Below are 15,000 nucleotides of genomic sequence, written 5' to 3' on the forward strand. Positions count from 1 at the left end.
ATTTTCTGGGTCAGGGCCCACTTCAGAAAATCGGCTGCCATGTTAAGTGGTCCGATGGGCATGCCATGAACACCCCAGTGGGCCCCAATCACTGCTATAAGCATCAACATCGAAATGAAATGTGTTTCCCTTTTAACCAATTCAAACCGGGAACACATCTCTTTCATTTTAATGTCTTTGGCTGTTCAAAAAAAATAACAGATATACAAGCTCATAGTGCCGTGCTATGAGCTTGTATATCTGCTATTTTTTGAAAAATCTTTGAATATATATATTTTTTAAAGCGAACATTTGTAACTCAAATCTTCTGGGGGGGGGGGGTTCCCTGGAACAAAATATTTTGAGATGGGGGTCTGCGGAACCACTGCTATAGACTATGATAAGCATCAACATCGAAATTAAATGTGGTTCCCTTTTAATGATGCATTTTATTGGGTTGTGATGATGTCAGTTGTCTGACATTCCTGCCTAAGGTCCATGTGATCCTGGGTTTTACACCCCTTACACCCCTTTACCTCTCATTGCGCTGCCCCAGCCCCCCCCTCTCTATCTGTCTCCTCCATCTGACCCTGGGAAATTTAGCTCCCGATTCTGGACCCATCTCCTCTCTCATCATTATAGAGGTGTGTGGGAAAGAGTAGAGAGAGAGAAAGAGATTGTGTGTGTGTGTGTGTGTGTGTGTGTGTGTGTGTGTGTGTGTGTGTGTGTGTGTGTGTGTGTGTGTGTGTGTGTGTGTGTGTGTGTGTGTGTGTGTGTGTGTGTGTGTGTGTGTGTGTGTGTGTGTGTGTGTCCATTCATGTCTGTACATAATGGTGTGTGTATGTATGTGTGTCTATTGCTGTGCATACAGTCAGTGTGTGTGTGTATGTATATTGTACATGTGTTTATACATTTATGTGACTGTTTCCTACGCATGTGTGTGTGTGTGTGTGTGTGTGTGTGTGTGTGTGTGTGTGTGTGTGTGTGTGTGTGTGTGTGTGTGTGTGTGTGTGTGTGTGTGTGTGTTTGCGTGCATGTGTAGTTGTGGATGGATGTGACAGAAGGAAAAGTGTAGTATTGGAAATATGGGCATGATGCCAAACTGTCCACCTGAGGACCTGTGTGTGTGTGTGTGTGTGTGTGTGTGTGTGTGTGTATGTGTGTGTGTGTGTGTGTGTGTGTGTGAGAGAGAGAGAGAGTGTGGCCCCTAGAGACCCTATTAGAGTGGTGTCCCTGCGTTGCTGACAGCTGGCCGAAGACCACCTCCCTATGCATGCTTACTTACTGTACACACACACTCACACACATGCCTAGACACATATAAATGCGCACATACTGTATACACATAACTGAACACACACACACACACACACACACACACACACACACACACACACACACACACACACACACACACACACACACACACACACACACACACACACAGAGAGTCATTATTGAATCAATTTGAATCCAGGGCAGCCTTGTATCAAATGCCTGCCTATGCATTCCTGCTCCAACTCATACAGTATTCAAACAATATTTTTCACTGAGATTTCAAGTGTTTGGTCCTAGACACACACACACACACACACACACACACACACACACACACACACACACACACACACACACACACACACACACACACACACACACACACACACACACACACACACACACACACACACACACACACACACAGCCTCTCTCACATAAACGTCCTCTCAGCATACCATGTTCTCTCGTAAACCTTCTCTCCTCTGTACTTTCCATCCATCCCTCCCTCCATCCCCTCCTCATGACAGTGTGTTGTCAGCAGGTTGGCATGTGCCTGTGCTGGTGGTAATGATATTGTCAGAGTGTCTGGTTAGCTGTCAGACACTCAGGGACCCCCCTATGTTCACCATGTTAAACACAGATCTTCCATTCTCTTCGCTACACACACTGCGGAAAATGGCTCCCTGATACATAGGGAGTTTCATGTGGATCATTGTAGGCTTGTACTGTATTATGACAATATGAGTCCTTTAGAATCAAAGAAAACTGGCAGAAAAAGACTGGCTCGATGCATAAATATTAAGGAAAACTCCTTAGACAGAGACTTCTCTTTTCTTAAGTCTCTGTCTAAGGAGTTTTCCTTAATATGTATGCAGCGAGCGAGTCTCTTTCTGCCAGTTTTCCTTTATGTTTTTGAGACAACCGCACCTGCTGTTAACCGTGAACAAAGGACAAAGAAGGGCACAACAGTTTTCCCTGTCCTTTAGAATCAACCCATTGAATGTTACTTGCACTGTTATTTTTGTTTTGTTTAAAACAAACATGTAAAAGTTCTATATTCCGATAGTAATCATTGCTATAAAGTATTTGTTCAGTCTCTCCATCGCTCCAGCTCTTTGATAAACAGAAAATACTTTTTCAGGTGGGTCACCAATTTTATCCAGTCAGGAGAGAGAACCCGTTCATCAGGTTCAATTTTATAGTGTTACAAATCCAATTTTGTCTGCTGATTGTTTTGTTTCATCACTTCCGATTTCACTTGTTTACCCTATATGCTGTGTGAGTTCTCTGTCCTGATTGGAATTGGTATCATGACCTAAAAGTATTTTCTGTTTACTGAAGAGCTGGAGAGATATGAGACTCCTGTTACTGAACAAAGCACTCTATGATTATTATGGGTATATAGAGCAATTTAACAAAAATAATTACACCACCTTAAATGAAGGGTGGGCAGTTAGATAGGATCATATGATGAGGAAGATCATTCTCCCCTCCTCTTCGCTTGGTTCAGCGCCAGGACAATGACACCTGGAGTTCCTCCTCTCCACTGAGCTTAACTGAGCCCCTCACTGCTGCTTCCTAACTGTCTATCTCTCTTCTCGCTCTTCTCTCTCTCCTTTCATGCCATGTCTTTTATTTATTTTTATTATTTGCTGTCTGCCCACTGCTGCTGTCCTCTCTCCTTGGTCTTCTCCTCTGCACTTCCTCCGTCTCTACAAATGGTCATCATACCATTCCTCATTTTATTTCTCCTCTTCCTCTGATTTACTCTCCCTCCTCCACATTGTTTTTTTTCTCCTCTCTCTCTATCATCTCCTGTTGTTCTTCTGTTGCTTGCTATATTGCCTTTTCTCCTCCTCTTCCATCTCCTCCCCGCATCCCTGGCTGTGTTTATCCATCTTCTCCGTCCCCGTCCATCCATCTCTCCGTACTCCATCGCTCCGTCTGTCCATCCCTGTGTTGAACAGTATCTTCTCCTGCAGACTCCTCTGATGTTCACGGAGCAGATGCAGCAGGATGTCATCATGGTTCTGAAGTTCCCGTCCAACTCCCCCGTGACTCACGTATCCTCAAACACTCAGCCTGGTCTGACTTCGCCCGCCATCATCACCGTCACCGCCAACCGACTGTTTGCCGTCAACAAGTGGCATGGATTGGCAGGTGAGAAAGGAATGTGTGTGTGCATGGAGATGAGGAAAAAAAAGAAGAAGAAAAAAAAGTAGTAGAATATACATATCCAAATCTGTGCACCGCATTAAGTTGAGTCTCCACACTACAAATCTGCTGATTAGTATCATTTATATTGAGGTTACTTCTATAAATAATCACAGTAGAAAACAAAAACGAGCACTCTAAGTCTGCATATAATGCAGTTTGCCGGGTGCACAGCTCACGAAGATTCACAGTAAGAAAGTAATCCGAAGTCCTTCTTATGTCCATGCGCTTGTGAATTAAAAGTACCGGAAGGACTTTGGAGTGCTGTCTATTGCTTTCTTACTTCTATAAATAAACCTTTTGTTCACATGAAGGCCACATGGTCGAAACATCAAGAGCAGTTTTGCAGGGTGTGGGACTTTCTGAGAATCTTAAACACATCTGAGGTCTGGGCTTACTGGTTAGAGTTTAGAGTACAGTTAGTATGTACAGAATTATGCATGTCTTTGTCTATTAGTGCAGCCCAAGGATAATGCACGGAGTCAATTTCAACGAGTGCTGGATAGAAGCTTTAAATCCAAAAGTGCAAGACTGCGTAGGTCAAAACATTGTTCTTTTCAGTAAACACACAGTGGCAGCATGATGGTGTGCGGATAATCTTTTGTCCATTAGTGTCACAGCTTGACTTCTGACAGACAGTATGTTTGCAGCCGCCAAAAGACAAGCCATAATTTTAAATACCCTCTCAGGTGTCTATCATACTTCATTATCGTCCCCTTTGCCTCTCTCTCTCTCTTTACCCCTCTGAGTGGTAGGATTGACCCGTCTCGTCTCAATAGGAGGGACGGATGGACTTTGATTTGGGAGATGGTTGACTGTCTCTCCCAGAGAGGAGGATCACGTTTGACACGTTGAGCGGTTAGCGTTTAGTTTCATGTCCACCTCCATACATCAGCCTCTCACTTCAGCCAGACGCGTTCAGTCAACGTCCATCCCACTGAACGCGATACCTCTGAGTTTATGAGAGCGCACGCTCATCAGTGCGGGAGAAATTTCACCTATCCTAGTTTCATATTGCTGAAACTGACGGGCCAAGTGAACTGGACTAATGCCGTCGATGGGATGTATTGATTGTGTCAGGGCTTTCGTAATTCAATGCTGAGCAGAGAACAAAAACGTGAAATCAGAATCACGGTATGGCCAGCAAAAAATTCCAAATGAAAAGAAGCTGCGTGTTTGAATCGACTTCTATATTTTCTTAAGTGAAGGAACTGACCCACAATGTTGATTGGTAATAATGAGCTGTAAATACAACTAAAAGTCTCTATGCCTGTTGCCTAGGGGTGTGCCGATACACTAATTTCACGAAACGATACGATACGATATTTGGCTCACAACTTCGATACGATTTCGATACGATACGATACGCACTTTTTTTATTATGAAAATATATGGAGGAGAAAAAAAGAAAATGCAAACAAATAATTCTGTTTTTGCATTATTCAGACATGCAAACTTGTAGCTTTTCAGCTACAATAGCCGTTTTGAATCCAAATAGTATGACACCTGACCCGAAAAAAAAACATGTTGTCACTCTTTTCACTTCGGGGCCGTTTGCATGCCTGATTATTATGATTGTAAAAAAAAAAAAAAAAAAAAAAAAAAAAAAAAAAAAAATTTTCAAAAACGATATTTTTTTCCCCCAAAACGATACATATCGTCGCGAAAACGTATCGCGATATATCGCGGGACGATATATCGGCACACCCCTACTGTTGCCCCGTTCATTCTGGGAAATGAAACATCTTAAGTTAAAATGAAGAGGGGCGTTCAGGGGCTGTATTTTAATTAGATTTATTTTATTGTGATCTGACTGTGAGTCACTGTCAGCTATCACTTTGTATTGTGGTTTGCAGTTATTAAATAATAGTTTTTTTATTCAGGGGAGGAGAATATGGAAGTGACATTTTGACTGTGCGGTCATAATTTTTAGTGTCTCATAGTGAAGGGAGAGCCAACAGCTACTTTACAAGGCCACGTCAATGAAACACTAATGCTCTCTCTCTCTCTCTCTCTCTCGCTCTCTCTCTCTATCAGGTCATCAAAGCTCAACAGTGCAGGACCAGCAGTACCAACTTCCAGTGGAAATCGATCCTCTGATAGGTATACTTGTACTTATACGTGTATTTTAATGCATGTGTATACAGGCTCACACACCCTTGCAAGATTATTTATTCATGCTGCGACTCTCATGCAGAACTGTACTGTATATGAGTGTGTGTCCATCGCAATTGATGGCATCTCACAGCAGTGTGTCCCTGGACAGTACATCACCGCTGCTTTTCAGTGTCGGCCCTCCTGTTCTCCTTTTATCTCCTCTCTCCTCCTCCCGTTTCCTTCTTTTCCTCTCCTTCCCTCACCTTGCTTTTCCCTCTCCTCTCCTCATGATATAGTCTCTGCTCTCACACTGAACCATTTGCATGCAAATTGGAATGCAATGAGCTGTGGCCTGGGCAAGCATTTCATCATCAGCCACCCCCCCCCAACACACACACACACACACACACACACACACACACACACACACACACACACACACACACACACACACACACACACACACACACACACACACACTCTCTACCAGCAAACACACAAACACATTAACACACAACCGCCTCGCACGTACACGCACAAAGAACCCCCCCCCCCTTCCTCAATGCTGTCCATCTCCCCCTCACCTCCCCTCCTCTCCTCTCTGTGGTTTAATTTGCGGGGGGCAGAGGGGCGCGTGTCAGCAGCAATGAATATGAATGTGGTAATAATGTGTGATTGAGAATGCGCCACTCGCGGCTGTCAGGACAATATGGCCGCCTCTCATCCCTCACGACTTGTTGATGAGCAGGAGAGGAGCGGCGGGTCGCCGAGTGATGCATGGAGGATGCTCCAATGGAAGCAGGGGAGAAGAGAGAGAGAGACTAGCTGTGTGCTACCATGACTCTCTCTCTCGCTCTCTCTACCTCGCTTGGCACCCAAGTTCACATCCTTCATTATGTTTTTTTCCCATCACCCCATTTCTCTCTCTCTCTCTCTGTCCCTCTCTCTCTCTCTCTCGCTCTCTCTCGCTCTCTGTCTCTGGCTCTCTCTCTCCCGTCTTAGAGTTCTCTGTTTCGTTTGTGTTTGTTCTTCGCATCTCTCAGGATCTGTTCCACACACGCAACCTTTTTGTTTTTTTCTCCCCCGAGTAACGTTTGACTGGTGAAAATGTCCAGGGCTCATTCTCACGAACTCATCTTTATCCTCCTCCACCCAGAGACAACATGCACTGTTGTTCGCGTGCGTGTGCATGTGAGACATGTTATGAGCGAGCGATGTTAAGAAACGCTGCTTGTTTTAAGAGTGTGTGAGAATGTGTACATGTGTATATACGGCTCAATTTAAATGTATATTTTATTATCATGGGCAATGTTTGTTTAGTCCTTCCTCAGATTTTCATATCAACCTGTTTTTGTCTTAACATTTTATTACAACTAAGCATTAATTGTATGTTTTTTCTTATGTGTGTGTGTGCACGTGAGCGTGTGAGTTTGTAGGAGGGAGGGAGGCTGTGTGTCAGTTATGTATGTACACTGTTAGCATTCCAAGAGGACTCTGAGCTAAACACAGTAAATTGTGGCTGAGTGTCGGGGCGGCCGTGGCCAAAGGAAATGTTGATAATGGGTTGAAATATTGGCGTTGTCGAGCGTGCTGCTCTTTCTCAGAATGCCTACAGGCTGAGCGTCCCAACACCTGCTCTTCAACTATCTATGAACGCCTGGACGCACTGCAACATATTCACTCTTAGTTTAACTTAACTAAATAATTGACCCATACAGGTTATGCATCTCAACAGGCCTCTAGTCTAGGGTGGTTAATGTTTCTTAGGTATCTGGGTATAATAAAAGTCTAACTATCGTCGATCATCTTTATCTTCTGTTCTCCCGTGCGTGAGGAGCATAGAATTTTCTCCTGGTCTTAAGCCTTTATACTTTATACTAAGGTCTTTATACTTCACCATATGATGGTGTGCATGCGTGGAACTCGGAGTTCCGGTGTGCCAGTTTCCTGCCCTCAAACTAGAGACCTTAAGAGTTAAACTGACAATAAATAGTTGTGTATCCATGAGGCTGAGGGGGTACTCTGTTGTTTTAAATACTTGACCTTAGATATGCTGTTTCAGTGCAACATGAATGATAAGGCTTTTGCGTAGCTCGGAGCGTGGTTTGAAGCCGTTGCACAGTGATAAAACATACACAAACTGGTTCAGATTAGATTAGACATGATATGGTAGGAGAAGATAAGCTATGAGAACATGAGATGAGATAAAGCTAATGGCCGAGGAGAAATTTGTACATAACACACATAAAGAGATTACGAGAAACAAAACAGAAAGACTACACATTTGTGCAAGTTAACGTAAAGTAATACAAAAACTCATAAAGTCACAACTTGAATAACAGGTTGACCATAGACCACAACATGGAGGAATCTAATAAAACCACAAAATGAGATTACAAAAAAAATGCAGCCCAATGCAGAAAATTAAACATCAGGGAGAAGAGAATGTATGTTGTGTTCCTCGCTCCCTCCTCACTAACCAACCTTTAAATAAATCGTCTGAGAGCGAGATGAATTTACAGTATGCGTTCTGTAGCAGTGTGCATATTCCTTGCAGGCCGCGCACACGCCATCATTACTCAAACTCTAAGGCCCTAATGGAAAATGTGAAGTCCCGGTACACTTAACCTTCCTGGATGTTTTATGTATTCTCTCACAAATCTTCTCTGTTCTGTGCGGTGTAGAGGTGTTTACAGGGGGCCATACATAATGGTGAATGTGCTGATAGACCATGCAGATAGTGTTTCGTGTGAACTCTTTGAACAATGCTGATGTTTACTGTTGGGTTGACTGGTGTATGTGTCATGTCTCGTGCACTGAATGTATGCCTGGTCCCCATTGTCTCTGGACTTCTCTCCGCAATTCTGTGCTCTGTATCGTCTGTCTCACTGTGTCCTCGGAAAACGTATGCTCCTTGTTCATCTCTCCTCTTTTCTCTGGTCTCTCCTCTGGTCTCTTCTCTCTTTTGTTCACATTTTATCTCATCTCATTATGTTTCATGATGTGTGAATCTGTTAACCCATTCAATCCAGGAGCGCATCTGTGTCATTATAGAATTTTTTGGCTATTCAAAAATAGCAGATATCGGAGATCTCCTATCCCCCCCCCCCCTGACTCCTCTCCTCTCCTCTCCAGCCAGTAATGTTGGCAGTCACAGGCGTCAGATCTCAGATCTGTTGGACCAGAGCATCCAGATCAGTTCACAGTGCTTCGTCATCACCGCTGACAACCGCTTCATCCTGCTCTGTGGTTTCTGGGACAAGAGCTTCCGCGTCTACTCCACTGACTCAGGTAATAATAGACCCTCACTATTACTGTGCCTACGCATTACCTTCTACTAGCCCATATAACTACTTACTAACTGTATTAGACCCATATCACTGTCCATATCATCTGTTATCCAGGTAATTAGACCTTTAATAATGTCCTTATTACATGTTAATAGCCCATATAAACACTGACTCAGGTAGACCTTTGTTATTGTCCCTATCATTAACCTATATAGCCATTGACTCGGATATTAGACCTTTATCATTGTCCCATGCTATACCTTGTATTCATTGTCGTTATAGCTATCTTATTCTTAGAGTGTGAGCATGTCAAATCACCCACATTTTGGTTGTTATTGTACATCCACATAGACCAGACTGACTACATATCACCAGCTAGGTTTCAGTTGACCTAGATTTCATTGACAAAGACATTTCTGCACTCGCATTTTGCACTCAGTTATCAATGTGAATATGTTTACTTGGGACAAAAAGATATCTTCTCTGAATGGTAAGGGTGTCTACAGTATATGCTGTCTATATGTTATTCTGCGATAGAGAACGTTGAACCACGTCCTTTCCGGTTAGCTTTTTCAACGTAATCACAAAAGTCTGTTTTTTTAGGTGTGACCCCAGTATGTCAAGCAGTTTTTTTTTATAGTAGGATGATGTATTGTCTCACAAGTGATATATGTCATTGTTCATGTCGACACACCCGTCAGACAAGTCAATGGAAACCTAGCTATTGACACACACACACACACACACACACACACACACACACACACACACACACACACACACACACACACACACACACACACACACACACACACACACACAGCGCTCCAGCAGGTCAAGGGTCTTAAATTAGTCTGTCTTGAGGCTTGTCTCTGTACTGCGGTCCTCAGCTCTCTGTCCCCTGCTTCTATTCAGACTGCTACCACACACACACACACACACACACACACACACACACACACACACACACACACACACACACACACACACACACACACACACACACACACACACACACACCTATAATACAGCCAGCGTTTCAATTTCTCCGGGCCATAGCCTCTGTGTCTTCCACTGAGGTGGGTGGAGTGGGGGGCGTAGGAGAAGAGAGATAGCTCTATTGTGTGGCTGCCAGCGGCGGTGTGCGAGCCTGGAACCTCCAAACACACGCTTCAATTGCACAGCGTTCAACAGCTGCCACCCGGGTCCCTCAAGCCCCGAGGTTCAAGAACAGAGGGGGGTTTATCAATTACACTGAACTGATTGGTACACGTGCACAGAACACGCAGCCGCATATGCCTGTGTGAGCAATTGAATTTGTGTGTGTCTGAGGATGTGTATGTAGGCAGGAAGTAAGTGTGTGCGCCCCTGTGTTTGTGTGTGTGTCTGCACGCGCCTGCATAGTTTCTCGATTGTTTTCTGAATTACTTGATCTACCAACAGGAGGGTCAACAATTGACCCTTCGCTGAGCTCCACCCCCAAAACTCTGCAGCTCCAGGTCTGGCAAGCAGTGCTGCTCATCCATTGACTTGAATGGAATTTCACAGATTTTTCCACATAAAATAATTGATCATATTAGGAGCCAGAGCTTCAACGAGCGTCAACAAGGCCTGCAAGTAGCCTGTGCACTGGAAAAATGTGCATGACTATTTCAACAAACTACCGTAAATACAGACAAAATGTTATCAATAGAAAGAGGGAGAAACTTAATGCCAATCAACTACTTTAACATCATTATCACCAGACAGGGATTAAACATCATGTTTCTAAACATGCTCATGAATCTACAGTGAGTCAGGATACACCATGCCAATCTAACCAACCATGTCAACACATCAGAGGATTTTTACATTTCTTTTCATAGCATAATTGCCTAACTCATATTTTGAAGGTTTTCAGGAAAGAAGAAATGAAAAATTGACTTAAGTAAAAAAAAAAATATTGACTTAGACAAAACAAACACACTCATTTTGCCTAAGTCATGTTTATCTCCAAGAGAAACCAGCACTCAGAGCAGATCAGTCTTGACCTGCTGATTCATTCTGCCTTAGTGCCTATTACGTTCTCAGTGTATCAGAATGCTTGTTACATTCAAAATAATTTCTGCCTAAGTCAAAAAGTTAGCCTCATAGCATAATTGCCTAAGTCATTTTTTGAATGTAAAAATCATTCTGATAGATAGGCTGAGGACATAGGCAATAAGACACAATGAAGCAGCAGTGTTAGGAGAGTAGAGTTAGGCAGAAATGTCATTTTGGCCAAATAATTACTTAGGCAATTATGCTATGAGGCTAACGATTTGTTTGTTTTATATAAATTGTACCTTTGTTAGGATTAATGCCATTAGTATTATTGCCATCTGCGCAGTGTAATGTTCCTGACGTTAAGCTGTGTGTGTGTGTGTGTGTGTGTGTGTGTGTGTGTGTGTGTTCTACAATACGGCCACAGCCTTGCGGTTCCAGTGCAGACCTCAGCTTGGGGGGAAAGGGATGAAAAATTGGACAATCACTATTTGGGGGAGGGGCTTAGTGAAGGGTCAATTACAGATGACAACAAATTGCTCTGCATTGTGTGTTTTTGTGTGTATGTGTGTGTGAACCTTTGTGTGTGCAAGTCCTCGTGCCTGTGCACTACTCGACGCACGTTTGTGTGTGCACGTCCGTGAGCAGACGAAGTGCGCGGAGCGCGCATGGCAGTCATTACGCCGTTCACCCACCCCATACGTTGAAATCATTACTTATTCTCCAAAGTTTATAAAGATGTCAAACATTTTACGTCTCGTCTTGACGCGTGGAGCTCCTCCATGGAAGAGTTTCAAGTCAGCGTTCTCCATCACTGATGAGATACAAGTTAATTACGGTCCGGACAGCAGCATCGAGCAGCAGACAGAAATGTCATGTGTTGTAAACTGCGCGGTGTGTTGACTTCCAGAGGTCACAGTATGGGGAGTGTAATGAGTATTAGACAGCTCAGTGCAGAGCCAGGGGCCGGGGGAAAATCTGACAGCAATTAGCCTCTTTATATATACACTTGGTAGACACAGAGTGAGGACATGTGCACAGGCTGGCTGAGCACGTACGTAGACGCATGCACGCACGCACAAGCACGTCGTGAGCGCTCAAATGATGACACTCACATACGTAGAGTTTGGTACATAGAGGAATATATTCGGGGTGCAACGGTTAATTGAATTCATCGATTTAATTGATTATGAGCTTGTGAGTTTAGATTTTTCCATGTATAAAATAGGGCCTAAAGAATCACTTCAGCCATTTTCAACCTATCTTTGTCTAATTGGTCCTCACTAATACTCATTAGAATATGGCACCATTTTTGTCAACTCTGTGTCAGAGGAGGGCTTTGGGCAGTTTAGAAACCTGCCTACCAGTGACATCATCGATGGGGAATCCTAGCTAATAGAAACTGCAGGCTTTCTATTCCTGAAAAGTTAGCATGCTAGAATAGAAGCCATTATTCTCGCATTAATAAAAAATCAAATGCATTTTTTTAAATGACCATGCCTGTCTACCGATGTCACTGAAAGGTGGGTTTCTGAACTGTTCACAGCCCTCTGAGACAGTGTGTGTAGACACAAATTGCACCATATTATAGTGAGCATTAGTGAGGACCAATTATATGAAGATAGGTTGAAAATGGCTGAAGTCATCCTTTAAGTTGTTAATCAGATTAATTGATTTAGTAGATTATAGAAGTTTTGTATATCGATTCATTGCTATATAAAGAAAAATATATATACATTCAAATGTGCTTGTAGATTATTTGATTAATCGAAAAAGTTACAGAATAATCGCTAAGAAAATAAATCAATAGTTGCAGCCCTACAATACACACACATAGCTTCATGTATGGAATGAATTGAAGTTTAAAATATTTAATACATTTTATGAATAAAATGAATCCTTCTTAATACGCATTAAGAACAATATATATTGAGATATGGAATTCATATACTGTGCATATTAGGACTGGATGTTTTTATATTGTTTGCTTATAATAAATACAGATAATAAATTGTGTTTTATACTTTCTCGAAAACCCAAAAGATAATAATTTAGATCTAATGAAAAAAATGTAAGTGCGAGTGCAGAGATGAGCGTGTGTGTTCATTCATTCCTGCAGAGGAGGAGGTTTACATGCTTGACAGCCATTGTGTGTAATAATGCCACTGATGCATTGTGTTGCCTGTGTGTGTTGTGCTCTGCAGGGAAACTCAGTCAGATCGTGTTTGGTCATCGTGACGTGGTGACGTGCCTGGCCAGGTCAGAGTCCTACATCGGAGGAGACTGCTACGTCCTGTCCGGCTCCAGAGACGCCACACTGCTCCTCTGGTACTGGAACGGAAAGCACTGCAGCATCGGAGAGAGTCCAGGCAGTAAGAATACACGCACGCACGGACACACACACACACACACACCGATAGGTGGACATACGCATGCAGACAAACAGACGTGTACGCACGCTCGCGCGCACGCACGCACAGAAAGGGGTGGGTATTCTTAGAGTGCTGTCTCTGTAGCAGTCAGCGGCGACTGTGTGATTTACGGCCTCTCTCTCTAAAGTAACAGCTAGTTTCATCTAAGTAGACCAGGCCTTCTGCAGTCCAATTGGATTTCCTAGCACTGCTGCACCCCGAACGGGCTCTCACTAATGCACTAGAGAGAGAGCGAGAGATTGTGTGTGTGTGTGTATGTAATCAGAGTTAAATTAACATTCAGGTATAATGAGAAATAAAGTACCAATATGCTTGTGTGTGCGTGTGCGTGTGTGTGTGTGAGAGAGTGAGAGAGAGAAAGAGGGAGAGACAGGGCCCTCAACCTGTCTTAATGTGAGTGAGTGAAAGTGAGAGCCACTTAGAGACGGCCTCTGTGACGTTGGGGGTCGGCGACCGCCACATGAAAGCCCACGGCCGACCACAGGCTCCGGGGTCAGCGGCCGGTCCATCAAAGTGAAAAATGTCACAGGACGGCCCTTCACGTTACCATAACATATGGAACCAGCCACGATCAAAGGGACGAGCGCACATAGCCGGGCCCTTAGCCTTCTCGGTGCTAATTTGGCCAGCTTAGATGGGCCCTACATGCTGTTAAGTGCTCCGCTACAAATGGGCTGAAATTTATGACAAATTGTGATTTGGATAATAAGCCACATCGGTTGTTGATTTGAGGGACGGGACTTTAGATGGCCTTTTGTCACTTACCTCATACAGTACAAGCTGGCTGTGTGATGCTGGGAAAGCTAGAGCCTTGTTTTCTTCATGCCAACAGTTTTGGTGTGTGTACGTACAGTATGCGTGTTTGCAGCCCTGTATGCAATTTTGGATGCATGAGTGCGGTCTGGAAAAGATATATGAATCTAGCAGACAAGGTTTCTATTTGCTCCATTTTTAATAGTATCACAAGCCAGGCGTTGCTGCTCTCTTGCATATTCACCCTAAGTGTATTATACCACATTATAAAAATGACATGTGATATAACACACATTAGGCACTCAAGGAAGGTTCACAATGTCTGATTTAGATATATATTTAAAACCTTTAAAGTGTACATAATTGTTTTCACAAGTTTATGAGAATGTACTCTCCAGGGTCATGTGTGTGTGAGTGTGTGTGTGTGTGTGTGTGTGTGTGTGTGTGTGTGTGTGTGTGTGTGTGTGTGTGTGTGTGTGTCAGTGTGTCAGTTCATCCATTTCCAGCTTTATTTCAAGCGCTGCTGTTAAACTAGTGAAAGATTATGCAGTAAACTAATTATTTCAAGGGGACGTTAAAATGAATCATCAATGGGTCAGACGCAGACCCACCCATCGATAATGAATTTTCGGGGACTATTCAAATTATGCATGTTATGATATATCTTGTATGCCTAATTCAGAGGAGAGCAGGCAACATAAATATATCAATCTGTCCTTTTATTGTCCCATATCAAAATGCTCCTACAAAGTCCTGCATACTTCAAGTAGCCTACACTCACCGATCTCTGACTGTCCCAAAGGTGGGACTACATCAATGGTGGTGGACAACATGTTTACTATTTGCTTGTTGAGTCTAGTATACGCTGAAACGCATATAAACTTATTTAATACATATTTAACACATAACAACTGTTATTTTATTATGTTGTG

At 43.1% G+C, this 15,000-nt stretch overlaps 1 protein-coding gene across 6 annotated transcripts in view; it reads left to right on the forward strand.

Moving 5' to 3' along the window:
* lrba (LPS-responsive vesicle trafficking, beach and anchor containing) overlaps window positions 1–15,000 on the forward strand; it is a 294,320-nt gene that overhangs the window by 264,582 nt on the left and 14,738 nt on the right. For all 6 annotated transcript variants that reach the window (XM_084068296.1, XM_084068297.1, XM_084068299.1 and 3 more), the window contains exons 49-52: window positions 3,243–3,420; window positions 5,512–5,577; window positions 8,707–8,862; window positions 13,088–13,255. In XM_084068296.1, the coding sequence (XP_083924422.1) occupies window positions 3,243–3,420; window positions 5,512–5,577; window positions 8,707–8,862; window positions 13,088–13,255 (568 nt within the window). The remainder of the gene's footprint in view (window positions 1–3,242; window positions 3,421–5,511; window positions 5,578–8,706; window positions 8,863–13,087; window positions 13,256–15,000) is intronic.

This window comes from Gymnoscopelus microlampas (assembly GCF_963454915.1).
Source record: "Gymnoscopelus microlampas genome assembly, chromosome: 2".
Lineage (NCBI taxonomy): Eukaryota > Metazoa > Chordata > Actinopteri > Myctophiformes > Myctophidae > Gymnoscopelus > Gymnoscopelus microlampas.